The 13,479-nt window shown below is 38.3% G+C and overlaps 2 protein-coding genes across 2 annotated transcripts; both read right to left on the reverse strand.

Annotated features, from left to right (window-relative positions):
* Positions 1–896: 896 nt before the first annotated feature.
* On the reverse strand, positions 897–2,799 carry LOC145495703 (uncharacterized). The gene is made up of 2 exons (XM_081475315.1): positions 2,412–2,799; positions 897–1,584 (listed from the first exon to the last, which is right to left on the reverse strand). Exons 1-2 carry the CDS (start codon positions 2,752–2,754, stop codon positions 1,244–1,246), a joined length of 684 nt encoding a protein of 227 aa, XP_081331441.1. The 5' UTR covers positions 2,755–2,799; the 3' UTR covers positions 897–1,243.
* A 1,386-nt stretch (positions 2,800–4,185) lies between these two features.
* Positions 4,186–9,128, reverse strand: LOC145494344 (uncharacterized; the record flags this gene model as incomplete). The annotated part of the gene is made up of 3 exons (XM_081473785.1): positions 4,186–4,401; positions 8,356–8,711; positions 8,966–9,128. Coding segments are annotated over 3 exons (735 nt in total), but the record flags the coding sequence as incomplete, so codon positions are not given.
* Between the last annotated feature and the right edge of the window lie 4,351 nt (positions 9,129–13,479).

Here is a 13,479-nt window from a genome sequence, read left to right on the forward strand (position 1 = left end):
TTTTTTGCTCTCTCCTTCACATTGCTAAATCTTTAACTGAAAAGAAAAAGGTTCGTGTGGCGGAATTTCTAGTTTATCCAATAAATCGTGACAGTAGATAATCATGGTATATATGTATTCAACAAAACAAGTTCAAGACTTGATTGGAAACTTTGAATACAACTACCATGATTCCCTAAAGGCAGTATTAACAGAGGCAATTGGACAATGAGAAGTCATAGCAAAAGTAACAAAAAAGATTTCTTTCCGCCTAGATAGGAACGAACACAAACAGAAAACAACGCGTTATTTTCACCCTGCTGTATTTTATTGTTACAAGCTTTTATAACTTGTACTTATTTTCTACGTTAGCACTCTCAAAAGACAATTCATAATTACACAAACCAAAAAAACTGTTTACTCTATCATTACATTCTCAATCTACTTTTTCTAAATTCACTTAACTGGAATAAAATGAGAAATCAAAACCAGCTGGAATCCTGTTACTTGGAAACCTATCCTGGTATGATGTTCGCGGAATTTAATCAATTGACACAGAGCAACAAGATTCTCCTTCTTAAGGGATAATTTCACGGTTCAGCGCATGTACAAGTTATGACATGACCATAAACTACTACCTTGTTCGTTTTTTGCTGAACCACATGTAGTACAACAACTACAGACTGTGATTCGAAAGAGCAGAATGACTGATACCAAAATTTCACAGAAGATGTCAACGAATTTATTGAGAAAATTTCTATTTTAGTAATGAACATTGAACGTTTTTGTTCGGCGCGAAGGATTTAATCTAGACACACTCGTAATCTACTTTTATCCGATTGTTGGATAAACAATTTTGTGTTAATCAAAAACGTACGAAAGGAATTGTAATGAGAAACATCGCTACTGTCGGCGCGTTTTCGTGACTGACGTGAAAGACTTAAAGGAAAATTCCTTGCAGCAGTCATTAGCTTGGTTAACGTTATAGTTTGTTATAACACCGAGCCATAAAACTATCCTTTAATGGCAATTACCAAAGAAGTAAGCCGCTCAAAGTAAACTGTTTATCTTAGACTAAGGATACGTGACTACTCGATTTTGTTCTAACCTATTGATTGACATATCCTCGTTGATATTGAAATTTTCTGATTATATTGCGCTTCTATAATTTACCAACAGTTGGTATAAATCCTTTTATATTTGCAAAGGTTTAATTTTACTGAGCAAGGTGTGTAAAACGAAGAATCCAAGTTCCGCGATTTCCTCAGGTGGTTTCGTAGAAGACTTCGACTTCGTCAGGTCGGAAGTAGTAACTACCCCCCAGGAATGATCGTGTGAAGGATGACTGATTGCTGTTGCCAGCTGGCGGGCTGTAGGTGTATCCAAGGTTTGAGTGTGAGTTGGTGTTTGATGCAGCGTTGTTTGCAAGGTAAATATCGGTTCCTCCTCCAAAGTGTGGACCACGATCATAGCAGCTGTAGATGGAATGGCTTCTGTAATAACTATACTGTCCTGTTTGATCTAGCTTTAGTGGCTGCCAACCAGGCTTGTTCACCAATGAGAAGAGAAAAGCTGCTGAATCGTAGTGCCATGAACAACTGTAACCTAATTTGAAATACACAATGGAAGAAGAAGTCCAACATCTGAATGATGTTTACTGACACTTAATGACGTATTACAATTTATTTTGTTTGGTTCACAAAATTTTGCCATTATTCTAAGCTCGGCATTATTTCTTGTAGTGTTAATTTTAAGTTCTCTTGTTCCTGTATGTAAAATGTGTCCTAAGTTTTTCATAATTTCAATTCTCGGATGAGCAAGGCCGGTGGGAGACTGGAAACCACTGCCCCGATTTCTGACTACATTGATTTCCATGCGACATTTTATAACTTACGTAAAAATAGTTTTCTCAGCTTTGCATGCATGAAACATCATTCTTCAGATCAAAACCACTCAAATCCATTACTTTGTCGTCTGAAATCAGTCATACAACTTATGATACCCAGTTCTGAAAATGCAAGTTTCTATTCGCCTGTTTATCACGATGTGTTAACCAGAAAATTCTCAGTATCATTGACTTACTTTCCTTTCTCTGGGTGACCCCTTTTTTCTATTCCCTTCCTTTAATGATTCGAAGCTATTATAGTGAGTTACCGCTTCCTATAAAGGTCTTCCATGCCGCAGTTTTCTCCCAAAATCGAATGAGTTATGAGATATGTAAACCGAGCAAATTATACATCGTGGAAGTAAGGTAAGCAATTTTGTTAAGAATTTGCCACCTCTGAAATTTCCTAAACTATATTGTAAAATATTCCATTTTAAAACTTCGTTTTAAAATTCTCTGAGACCGCTATTGTGCAATATGATCATCGCTGACTCACAGTTTGAGCTTGGGTGGCCTGTGATAAGATGAAATTGATCATGTCACTTACTCCATGAGACACTTGTGTATCCTCCAAAAATATATTTTCCAACGCGGAAGATTGTGACAGATGGACCTTTGCCGTCACAGTTTGAGTGGAAGGTAGAGGATGACCAGCCATTTACAGTTGCCTGGTAACAGCGATTCCAGTAAGAAGATTGGCGAGTCACAGGCTTTAACCATTTATCCAGCCATGTCAAAAAATTCTGGCTGTTTCCCACAATGCTGGAATATTTAAGACCCGCTTCAAAAATAACATATAAGAATGTTCTTTGCATTAATTTTGTACCTAGCATATGTTTTAATGGGTCATGTGGAAAGCTGGTTTTTGTAAGAATTATTAACACTCTCATCTTCACCACTTATAAGGACACCATCTTTACTTGCACCGTAAATGTGACGCTGACAAAAGGTGTATTTGTTAGGCGTATTTATTTGTTACTGTTATTGCCACGGTGCAACTTAAAAGTGTGGTCAATTTTAATGCCAAAGCGTGTCTGTAGTATTAGAAGAAACAAAACACAAACCGCGGTGATAAACATGGAACCAAAACGCATGTTAAACAAAGTTAATTTCCTTGACGTTTCGTATGTACAGCATACATCTTCAGAAGTGACCGTTAACTAGATTACAATCGAAATTTAAACGCGAAGAGAAAGAAAAAGACTGGTATCTAATAATATGTAACAAGACTAATAGTTAATAACAAACAGATGAGTGAAAAAAAAATTACCATAATAATAACAATATAAAATGTTAGTAAAGAAAAAGTTTTTCACTGCCAACGTTTTCATTCAAGGCTGGCTTAAAATCACGAATTAACAATGTTTCCTTAATTTTACAATGTATATCTGACCTACCAGTTGCTAAGATATCAAAATTGTCCCATTCAATATTATGACCCGTGGAAGTAACGTGATCCGCAGTGGCTGAGGTGTGACCGCTTTTAGCAAGGGCCTTAAAATGTTCAGTTTTTCTATCGTGTAGTCGACTCTTCAGAGACCTTTAGAATTCAAAAACAAACTCGTTGAGCATCACGCCCAAAGTCCCGTTCGCAAATTCTTGATGTTGACAGTCTGGCCCTCAACTGTCAACATCAAGAATTTGCGAACGGGACTTTGGGCGTGATGCTCAACGAGTTTGCCTTTGAGTTCTAAAGGTCTCTGAAGAGTCTCTTGGCCGAGACGAAACGCCGCGTCAGACTAGCCACGAACATTTCACAAGTATTTGACAATTGTTTGCTTTTGTATAAACCGGGCAGTTATCAAAGAAATAAAAATATGTCATTTCCTTTCAGATCGTCCATTTTATGATTGATTTCACCAACGCATAAGAAAAATTATAAGTAAGATACACAGACCAAGTAAGATGTTAATATATATATATATTTTTTTTTTTTTTTTTCAGAAAAAAATTCTATAAAAGTAGCAACTTTCTTTCCTGTGTGTATATTCAGCTGCTTGCAGATTAGCTGGGCCTATTTACGGTTTCTATCACATGGTTTCTACAAGTAGCTTGGAGTTTATCGTGAGAGTTACCAGAAACATATTTCTTTATATTATTTTCTTTAGAAAGCCAACGTTTGATATTTAATACTGGTACAAAAGAGACTAATCTGGAACAGCTTCAACATGGAAGATGATCAGGCTCGTCACATGTTAAGGTAGCCTCTGATATATTTGGTAATACAGTAACACATGTAAATATTTCACAACACTGTTTTTTAGACAGGGGTCATCAAGGTTTTCATTCAACTTTGATGAAGTGCATATCTTTGGCAGAGCCTAGTTGATCAGAACGACAACTGACGGAAAACGACGTTTAAATTTACTCACTATCTTTATGCCTTTATGGGTTCCATCGAAAATCTTTGCTTCTCTGAGACAAATTTTGAAATTGTCCACGCGCAACTCCTCCACCCACACAGCCGTGGCATCTTGAGGTCTCTTGGGAACTTGGTGACCAGCAGTTACAAATATGGTTGGAGGAGTCGAAAACCGCTGAAATGAAATAATGAGAGGAGTTAAGATTAGTAAATTAAGCGAGTGAGTGGGTGAATGATCAAATAAACAGATCAGCGAATATCCAAATGACCAATCATGGAAGAACGAGTTAATGCTTGCTTGAGCGTCATTTGTTCCTCAACTTACAGACATTTTGAGATTGCAACAGATCTTTTGAAAAAACTGACTAAACGTTTGGGATGGTAAAAATACAAAATGCCTCAAATAACAACAAAAGCGAGTCACGCAGCACGTTACACACCACAGAAAGTGTACATATTTTCACAATGAGAGCCCTCCGAGGATATTTTAATTATTCAAAAGAACGCTTAAAGCTAAAAACCACTAATCAGCTTATTGTCAATCGGTTTTTCATCTTTTGCATTAGGAATGTTTGTGTTTAAATCTTTGTAGTTCTTCTCAGTTGATAAACTCTTCTTAATTGCAACAAATTTGAACATTGCGACATTTTACTCATGTTTTTCGACTGTCTTGAAACAGTCTGCTATACAGGTTTAGCCTCCAGTTGCTAGGCAACTTTTGAATTACAAGGCAATTGTTGCACCTTCTCACTAAGAGAGGAGCCTTTTCAGTGTTTTTCTTCAGTTATTGAACAATGTTCCGTATCAGTTAAATATTTGTTTCCAATACTTCTTGCTGAGCAATTACGCCATATTTTGATGCTGAGCTTTCGGACGAGTCATGTTTCAAAATGGCAGAATATTCACAATTTTCAGTAAAGGAAAATTCATTACCTGACTCGGGAATTGCACGTTGAATTTCACGAGAAAAACCGATATTGCACAAATCGCGAAGTGAAGCGAGAAAGCGAAGCAAGAAAACACTGAGTGACATTTAACAACGTCGAGCAAACAGTTGTAAGTAAAAAATAATTTTATACTCAAATTCGAATTGAAATACAAGCTAAATTTTCAATATTAAAGTCTTTCGAAAGAACAACGAGTAGAGAATTAATAGTCTCTCAGCAGAAAAGCTTACCGAGAACTGCCGTTGTACCATATTGCAAGTTGACAGATATATTTACTGGGGAGTTGTTAAACGATGACAGGCCAGTAAACAGTCAACTGAGAGCTCTCGCTGTAAATCACAAGTGATTGTTGCGTTAACTGCTGTTGGCGAGGCAGGTCCGCTGTTGACATCGCAATTTCTCGTAAAACCTTAAGTGGAGCCGGAGCCCCTTCAAGTGTTAGCAGTAGCACTAAATGCAAACACAGCCCGCTTGTTTGACATCCTTCGTCGTTTTTCCAGAGGCTGTAACTTGAATTGAATCTCCGAGATTTCTGAGCGGATGAAAGTCGTCGTTTTTTCTTTGAATAAGACTGTTTTACGGCCGCTTGAGTTTGTGAATTTGCCATCCTAGGACACAGTTGACGCGATGTCCTTCGTTTGCTTTGCAAGTGTATTTCGGCCCACTGGAACCATATTATACAAGATGTCGGATGTTGGGCCTTCACAGGAGTGAGGGAAAAATTTCCAGGAACTCAAAATCAATGCTGTACTGTAGCTGTACTTTTCTTTGTATTCAGGTGAGGCCGGTAAAGTTCACTTTGAAAGTTGCCATTTCGTAATCTATATATGTCACAATTGACACTGGAGCTTCTTCGGCAGCTGAACTTTGCTTTGAGGCTTTCTGTTCGCTTGCTTCGGCCATTTTCTTGTCCAAGCCGTTATGATTTTGTCGTTTTCTGGTACTCGGAATCGTCAGCGGCTTCTTATATCTCTCTAAAAAGTTGTACTTCAGTTAAAAGCAGGGAGAAACTCCATTTTCACTTTCACTTTGAAAAAGATTTGTGCCTGTTTTTTGCTTCGTAGACTGCGACAGTCGTTTTGAAAACATGATTAAAAGGTCAATGTTGTTTTGCTGTCACTCCTGTGAACAGTCACGCAAAGTATCGTTTTCAAGAGTCGTAATTCCACGCTTAATACCTCGCCTTGGTAACCAGTCAGAGTGCGAGAATTCTGTGCTATGTTATTCTTCCAATTTGGCAATTCTAGACCGGCGCTTTTGATGCTGTAAACAACCTCGTTACTTAAAGTAAAGCTCTTTTCCGCACTAATTCCCTTCAAAAGTATCACCAATTTTTTTGACAAATTCTGCACACAAAATACTGGCAGACTTATAGGCAGTTTTTGCCAATAATTGCCAACTTTAGACATTTATTTATTTATCTTTTTGCATTGTTGGGGAAAAATCTGAGCGCGTGGCCAGGTCTTATTCTTTGAATTGTTTTAATTTTACGCGAAAAACTGATATATCGCACAAATCGCGAAATGAAACGAGAAAGCGAAGCGAGAAAACTGATATTCAACAACGTCGAGCTAGCAAACAGTTTTATAAATTAAGAAATATGTTTACACTCAAATTAAAATTTAAATGCAAGTTAAATTTTCACTGTTCAAGTTCCTCGAAAGAACAACGAGTCGAGAATAAAAAGTCAAAACGTATTTCTCGCAGCAGAAAAGCTTACCGAGAACTGCCGTAAACAGTCAACCGAAAGCTCTCGCTGTAAATGAGAAGTGATTGTTGAATTGACTGCTGGTGGTGACGTGGCCCACCGTTGACATCGTAACTTCTCGTTAACTTTGCGTGAAGCCGGAGACGATGCCCTTCATCTCCTTTGCAAGTGGAGCCGGCGGAGCCACTTCTAGTTTTAAGCAGCAGCACTAAATGCAAACCCAGCCAGCTTCTTTGACATCCTTCGTTGTTTTTCCAGAGGCTGTAACTTGCAATTGAATCTGGGCTATATAGCGTGACTTGTCGGCTCCGAGATTTTGGGCGGTTGAAAGTCGTCGCGCACGCTTTGAATATGATTGTTTTACGGCCGCGTGAGTTTATAAATTTGCCATCTAAGGACGCGGTTGAGGCGATGTCAGTTCGTCTGCTTTGCTGTGTATTTCGGCCGAGCGGAATCATTTTATACAAGATATTTGATATTGATTTCTTTACTGGGGTGAGGAAAAAAATTCCCATGGCCAGGAAAATTGTGACTTTTAAGAGATGGCCTACATCCTCAAAATGAATGCTGTGCTGTAATTGTACTTTTTGTTGTATTTGGTGAGGTAATACTCTCTTTGAAAGCTTTCGTTTTGTCTTCCATATGTGTCACAATTGCGGCTGGAGCTTCTTTGCCTTGAAGCTTTCTCCTCGTTTGCTTCGGAGATTTTCTTGTCCAAGTTATGATTTTGTTGTTTTCTGGTAGTCGCTAGCGTAATCAGCTTTTTCTATCTCTCTGAAAAGTTGTACTTTAGTTCAAAGCAGAGCGAAACTTCATTTCCATTTTGAAAAAGCCTTGTGCTTGTTTTTGGCTTTGTGAAACATGATTAAAAGGTCACTGTTAAGGTTTTTTTGTTGTTTCGGTGCAATATCACGCAAGGCCTCGCTTTCAAGAGTCGCAATTCCACGTTAAATGCCTCACCTGGGTAGCCAATCAGAGTGGGAGAATTTTCTGAGCTCTGCGATTCTTTTGCGATTTTAAAGCGGCGTTTTTGACGCTGTAAACAAACTCGTTACTTTAAGAACAATTCTTTTCTGTGCTATTTCCTTTCAAAAATATTGACAACGTTTTGACCAATTCTTCAAACAAAAACACTGGTTAAATATAAGGTAGCTTTTTCCAACTGCCTGGCAACTTTTGGCTTTTATTTAATTATTTATCTTTTTGCAGTTTTTTAGGAAATTCTGATTGCGTGGCCAGGCTTAATTCTCCGCTTTTCAATTTTCCCACACCATTTCTTCATCTTTTGTCATACACATTAGTTTACTTTGTATACTGCAATCATTTTTTGCGTTAACTGACCATCTTAATATTTTTTGTTTGGTGTAACTGATTTGTTTCTTTTTAGTCCACATCCACAATCGGGGCCCCCTTTTTCATGAACTTTTTATATATCTCTCTACTTTCTAAACCACTCAACAAAACAAATTCTAACCTGCTGGAAATCGATCCTCTTGCATTCCGTTCCAGTTGTCCAAGAGTTTAAGAATGTGGTGCCAGTTTGAGATCCATTAGGTTTCGTTTCAAACGCAAGATAGTTTACCTCAATGGACTTATTTGAACCGTTAGCAAATTCTAGAACACAGGCTGTAAATTCACTCGTTTTAACACCTTCCACCCAGACTGCAGCGCCGTTCCGAGGGGTTTGGCTCTTCACGGTATGGCCAACTGAGGCGAGAACCGTCACTTGCTGTCCGCCGTTAAATGGCGTTTGGAAGTAAATTTTCTTACAACCGAACAGCCCTAGTGAGCTTGTTGTTACGTTTTCTTTTCCGGCCTTGAATCCGAGTGCTGTAAAGGAACAAATAAGACTCTTTTCGTCAAAATGATTGCACCTACAAAGTTTCAACTGAATGTACAACCGATATCCCAGGAATGGACATGTTGGTTGCCTTAGTAGGAGATTTATTTCTCAATTTTCTTGTTTTGTGCGCCCCTCCCCCATCTCTCAATTCGCTTCTTGTCTGATCAACAAAACGCCTGAACTTGCCGTGAGAAGTTGAATTAATGTTTACAGTCACAGAACGTAAAGAGTCGACCCATACCTTCATTGGCTGGAGTGCCCAGGCAAATCAACAAAAAAATGAGAAAGAAGTGCATCGCGTATTGGTGCTCAGACGACATCTTGCTCCGACTGAAAGGGAACTTCACTCTGGCGTATATTATAATAATCACAAGGGCAATGCGTGACTGGAATGTACCTGTTAGGACATGTCGAATTATAGGATATTAACAAATTGTAAACAGCACGTTCACAAACTGAGTTATCTTGGGGGTGACGCATATAAGTGACGAGGTGGAGAATGTCAGGCAGAGGAAAATGAGAAGTGTAAAAAAATATGGCGGATTCCTAAGAAATTGACGTGACTTCTCTTATCCAACAATTGTATCTTATTTCCATCAAAATAAAATACAAGAATTGTTAGAAATTAAATAACACTGAACTGACTATTATCGGAGTTGCTTTGTGAATGAAAACTACCGACCCCACCCCATTTCCCCCCTCCCCAGTTCCTCGCGGTGCCCCCGTATTCTCCACAAGAAACCAAAATTAAGTTAATCAAATTGTCATCTTGAACTTAACACATTTCAATTCTGATCGATTAATGTTCTGTTTTCGCTTTTCGAATTTATACTGCTTCACAGTAAATTTTCAGTTCATTTCAATTTTGAATTGATTTCATGCCAGTTAAATTTTAACCCAGTTATAAAGGAGCTTATGTCGAATTTTAGCTTATCGTTTCAAAGAGGAAAACTCGTAAAGTAACTAGAGATTTGAAAATTAGGAAGGCGTTTTCTTCGAGGATTTTCTTGTATAGATGATAGAATACCATCTCAAAAGTTTCGCAAGTTATTTTCGTCAGACTCGTCATTTATTTTGCTGTGTGAAGTCTTCCTGCTCTTAGACCTTCTTAAGTTCTTCGGTTGCTCTTAAGTATTGTCTCAAGACCCCAGGTCATTACATTAGGCGATGGATTCTAATTGATTGATGTATTTCTTGCCTAATTTGATCATTTGCCAGTTTGTTCATTTGATGTGTGTTTTACTTCATTTTGACTAGTGTCGTTTCTTTTAATCAGGCTCGAAGCTGATGGCGGAATTTGCCATTGCCTTCCTCAACGCATTTTGTTCTTGTAGTTCTTGAAAGCTTTCTGTGTAAAATCTAGTTTCAACTCTGCTCGAAAGTCGCGTGGATTTAACTTTGTATACATGCATTCCAACTTTCCGTAAGTGGTGCCTTCAGTGGGGCCGCCAAACAATTGAGCTGTGCCGAGAGCTGCCAGCTTATACAAGGTTTCAGATTCAGTGTTTGTATCTACCTGAGAAAATCACGAAGCGTCCACTTACGGATTGGTATGCAATGAGGTTCGACTGTGTTTAGTTATTGTTATCTTAGCTTATCGCACTTTAGTAATGCACTATGTACTCACGTGGACTACTAAAATGACCACGTGCTTTTTGCGGATGGAGAGGTTAGGGGAAAGTGTTCGAGGGGAGCATAACAGAACAGTTATCTGTTTCCTTGTTTCTCGGCAGTTTTATAGTTTGTCAGCTCATTAATAATCCAATTCATGCTCTTAGTTAGGCTGTTTTTCATTCTTTGTAGAAGCACTTTAAATTTTGTAACAGTAAGGAAGCGTGCAATCCATGAGCGCTCACCTCTTTAATCAGCTTATTTTTCTGTTGTTTTATACTTAGGCATTTTAATACAATTCAGTGATATAATTCCAGGTAGAGTGATTTTATTTAAGCCGTAAAACAACATCCAACAATTAGTCAAAAAGAGCCAAAACTAATTAATATAGTAAACTAAAATAAGTAAATTAGCATCTAATAGTATCCAATTGTGTAGCAAGTATTTCATGGGTTAGGTAAAATCACCCTGAGATTGACACCTATGAAAGATCATGAAACGTTCCAAAATTGATCCTGAATGCACTTAGTATTATTGCGGACGAAAGAATAACAGACACGTTGTGACAGAACAGTCTTTGAACTAAGAATGCCCATTTATGGATAGTTTTCTGGGAAAATATAAAAATAGTAGTCGCAGTTGCAGGCAACAGTCAGCCTGTGAAGTGGTAGAAATACATTTTGGAAGACATTACTGATTTTAAAAGCCGGGAATAGAACATGCAATTTTTACGCACAGTGAAAGAAAAGAAAGCACTTTTTGCCGTCGACTGTATAGTTTAAGGAGTTGTTGAGCTTACGAACATAAGTAATTTTTAACTTGATTAAAACCCCGATAAAAAAGTGACAAGAAAAATCATTTGCTCGCTGTAACGCGTGTTAAGCGATATGATAAAGCATAGAGCTGTACCAGAAGACCTTTGGTTATTATATTTCAGCTGAATTTTGAACTGTTATTGAATGGAGAAATCTAATCTTCGAGCATTTCCGGGTACGGCAGTACTATTCGAGACATCCTGCTGGGCGAATTTCGAGCAGGCGACAGTCAAACCTCTATTAAGCACGTTCGCGTTAATTGTTTCTGCGCATCCTTACTGCGCATAATTCACACGCAACGTCATGCATCGATGCGCGCGCTAAGTCCAAAATGAACAGTGATAGGGCAGATGGTCATTGCTACAGCTTTGCCTGGATTTAATGATTTTGGACGTTCGGTGACCCCCATATTTCTTTGATGGATCATTTTCTCAACCGATTTTCTTCGTTTGGCGAAAAAATAAAGAAAAACTATGGATTAGAAGTTTGAATTCTTTTGCAAAATGCACTATCGAGTTCCGTTATTTTTAGCTCTTTACTTGTCTGTGCGATGGTTTCAAATGCCTCTTGAAGGGTTAAGTTTGTGAAAACATTGGCAACATTTGGAATTATTTACGCAATAGACCCACAAAATATGAGTAAGATCGTTTCCCTCCGTTGACTATAAACCCCTGTAGACCATGCTGAATCACGTGACCCAATTTTTCTAAATCAGGGTAGTTTTCCACACGGTGAAACGAAGTCGGTGACCCCCCAATTTTTTTGGATTTCTGACAAAAGTAACTCATTATCTGACTGCGGTAAAAATTTAAAAAATCTTTCGAGTGGAAGATTTTTGCGCGAACGTCCTTAAGCGTTCGGCCTCAGGAAATAGCCAGGTGACCGCTTAATAGAGGTTGACCGTTTAAGAGAGGTGATAAAAATTTAACGCATTATGGGGCAAAAATTGAACGAGAAAATGAAAGTAAGCGCACAATTAAAACTAGATCTATTGTTCGTAACATCTGTGGCGCGGAATATATTTAAGCCACGCACTTATTGCCAACCAACAGATTTTATAGTAATGTTGTTCGTAAGGTAAGCGAGGGGCGCCTTTGCTTTAAAGCGGTCATTGACAGTTTTGGCATCTCATTTAACATGAAGTGAAAAAACAGTGATGTTCGTCTGTGATTTAGCGTTGCATTTCGAGTAGCTTCATTTGGTGAAGCAAGTCATTGACTTTGTTCAGCGCCAACGAGAGTTCTTCGTCACCATAAAAGTGTGCTTCTGTTGAGCACCTAATGTAGCAAGGTGACCGTTCAACGGAGGTAAATTACAATAAAATTAGCCAATTGGGAAGTCCAAATGGTGACCGCGTCCACTGAATATATAGTAAATATGTGAAGAATATAAAAGCAGAAACCGACACAACGGAGGATAATTTTTTGAAGGTGTACTTTATTTCATCCATAAATCATCCCACGTTGTACCGCGGTTTCTCCTTTTATATTCTTCATTTTATATGTGAAGCTGATTAGATCACAATTGACCCAAAGTATACCAGCAGGATCATTGTTCCGTTTGTTTGCTTAAACATTTCATAAATACGTGAAGCGAATTTCGGGAATTTAAATAGTGACCTCTTAATAGAGGGTTACCACTTAACAGAGGGTCGTTTAGTAGAAGTTTGACTGTATTTGTATCTCTCTCAGATTTTTTGTAGTCCAACCTGTTGCTTCTCTTTTGATTCGCTGTTGCTCGCACGGCCTGGATCATGCTCGGCCCCGCGCGAACTCCACGAGTGCTTGCTTTCCCCGACGTAGGTGAATGCACGGTCTTGGGCTTCTTAGATATCTGACCTAATCATAGTTTTTAGTGCCCTAAAAGCTGGCACTCAACTTTGCATAGCGCTTACTTACCGTTCAGGATTCAAGAAATCAATAAAACGACAGCACTGAAGCAGGGTTAAAACGCTAGCAATTACAAACTTTGATATCGCAACCCTTATGAAGGTGGACAGAAGGCACAGAAAATTCAGAAAAGAATAGCAACGGATCGATTACAAAAAATCTTAGAGAATGTCCATCACCGATCACAACACTGGAAGCAGTATTTTCAGTCACATCTATTTATAGTTATCTATTTGTATTTTATCTTTAAAATCACCAACAGGGTTTTTTCTTTATGTAGTTAACAATCTGGTCAGGGCCGTAGCTAAGTAACAGGCAAACCGAGGCAATTCCCTCAGTCATTTTTTTCGTTTTTGTTGTTTATAGTCAAAAACACCCTAAATTCCCAGGAATAGAATTAAACCATGGACATTGCTTCAGTCACAACTCATTTCTTGGAC

The sequence above is a fragment of the Orbicella franksi genome, chromosome 8, assembly GCF_964199315.1.
Source record: "Orbicella franksi chromosome 8, jaOrbFran1.1, whole genome shotgun sequence".
NCBI classification, from domain to species: Eukaryota; Metazoa; Cnidaria; class Anthozoa; order Scleractinia; family Merulinidae; genus Orbicella; species Orbicella franksi.

Excerpts from the sequence above, each read along its gene's own strand:
- LOC145495703 (XM_081475315.1), bottom strand. The coding sequence starts at position 2,754 with ATGAGAGTGTTAATAATTCTTACAAAAACCAGCTTTCCACATGACCCA. Across the intron at positions 1,585-2,411 it reads ATACACAAGTGTCTCATGGA|GTTACAGTTGTTCATGGCAC; the intron begins GTAAGTGACATG and ends ATTTCAAATTAG.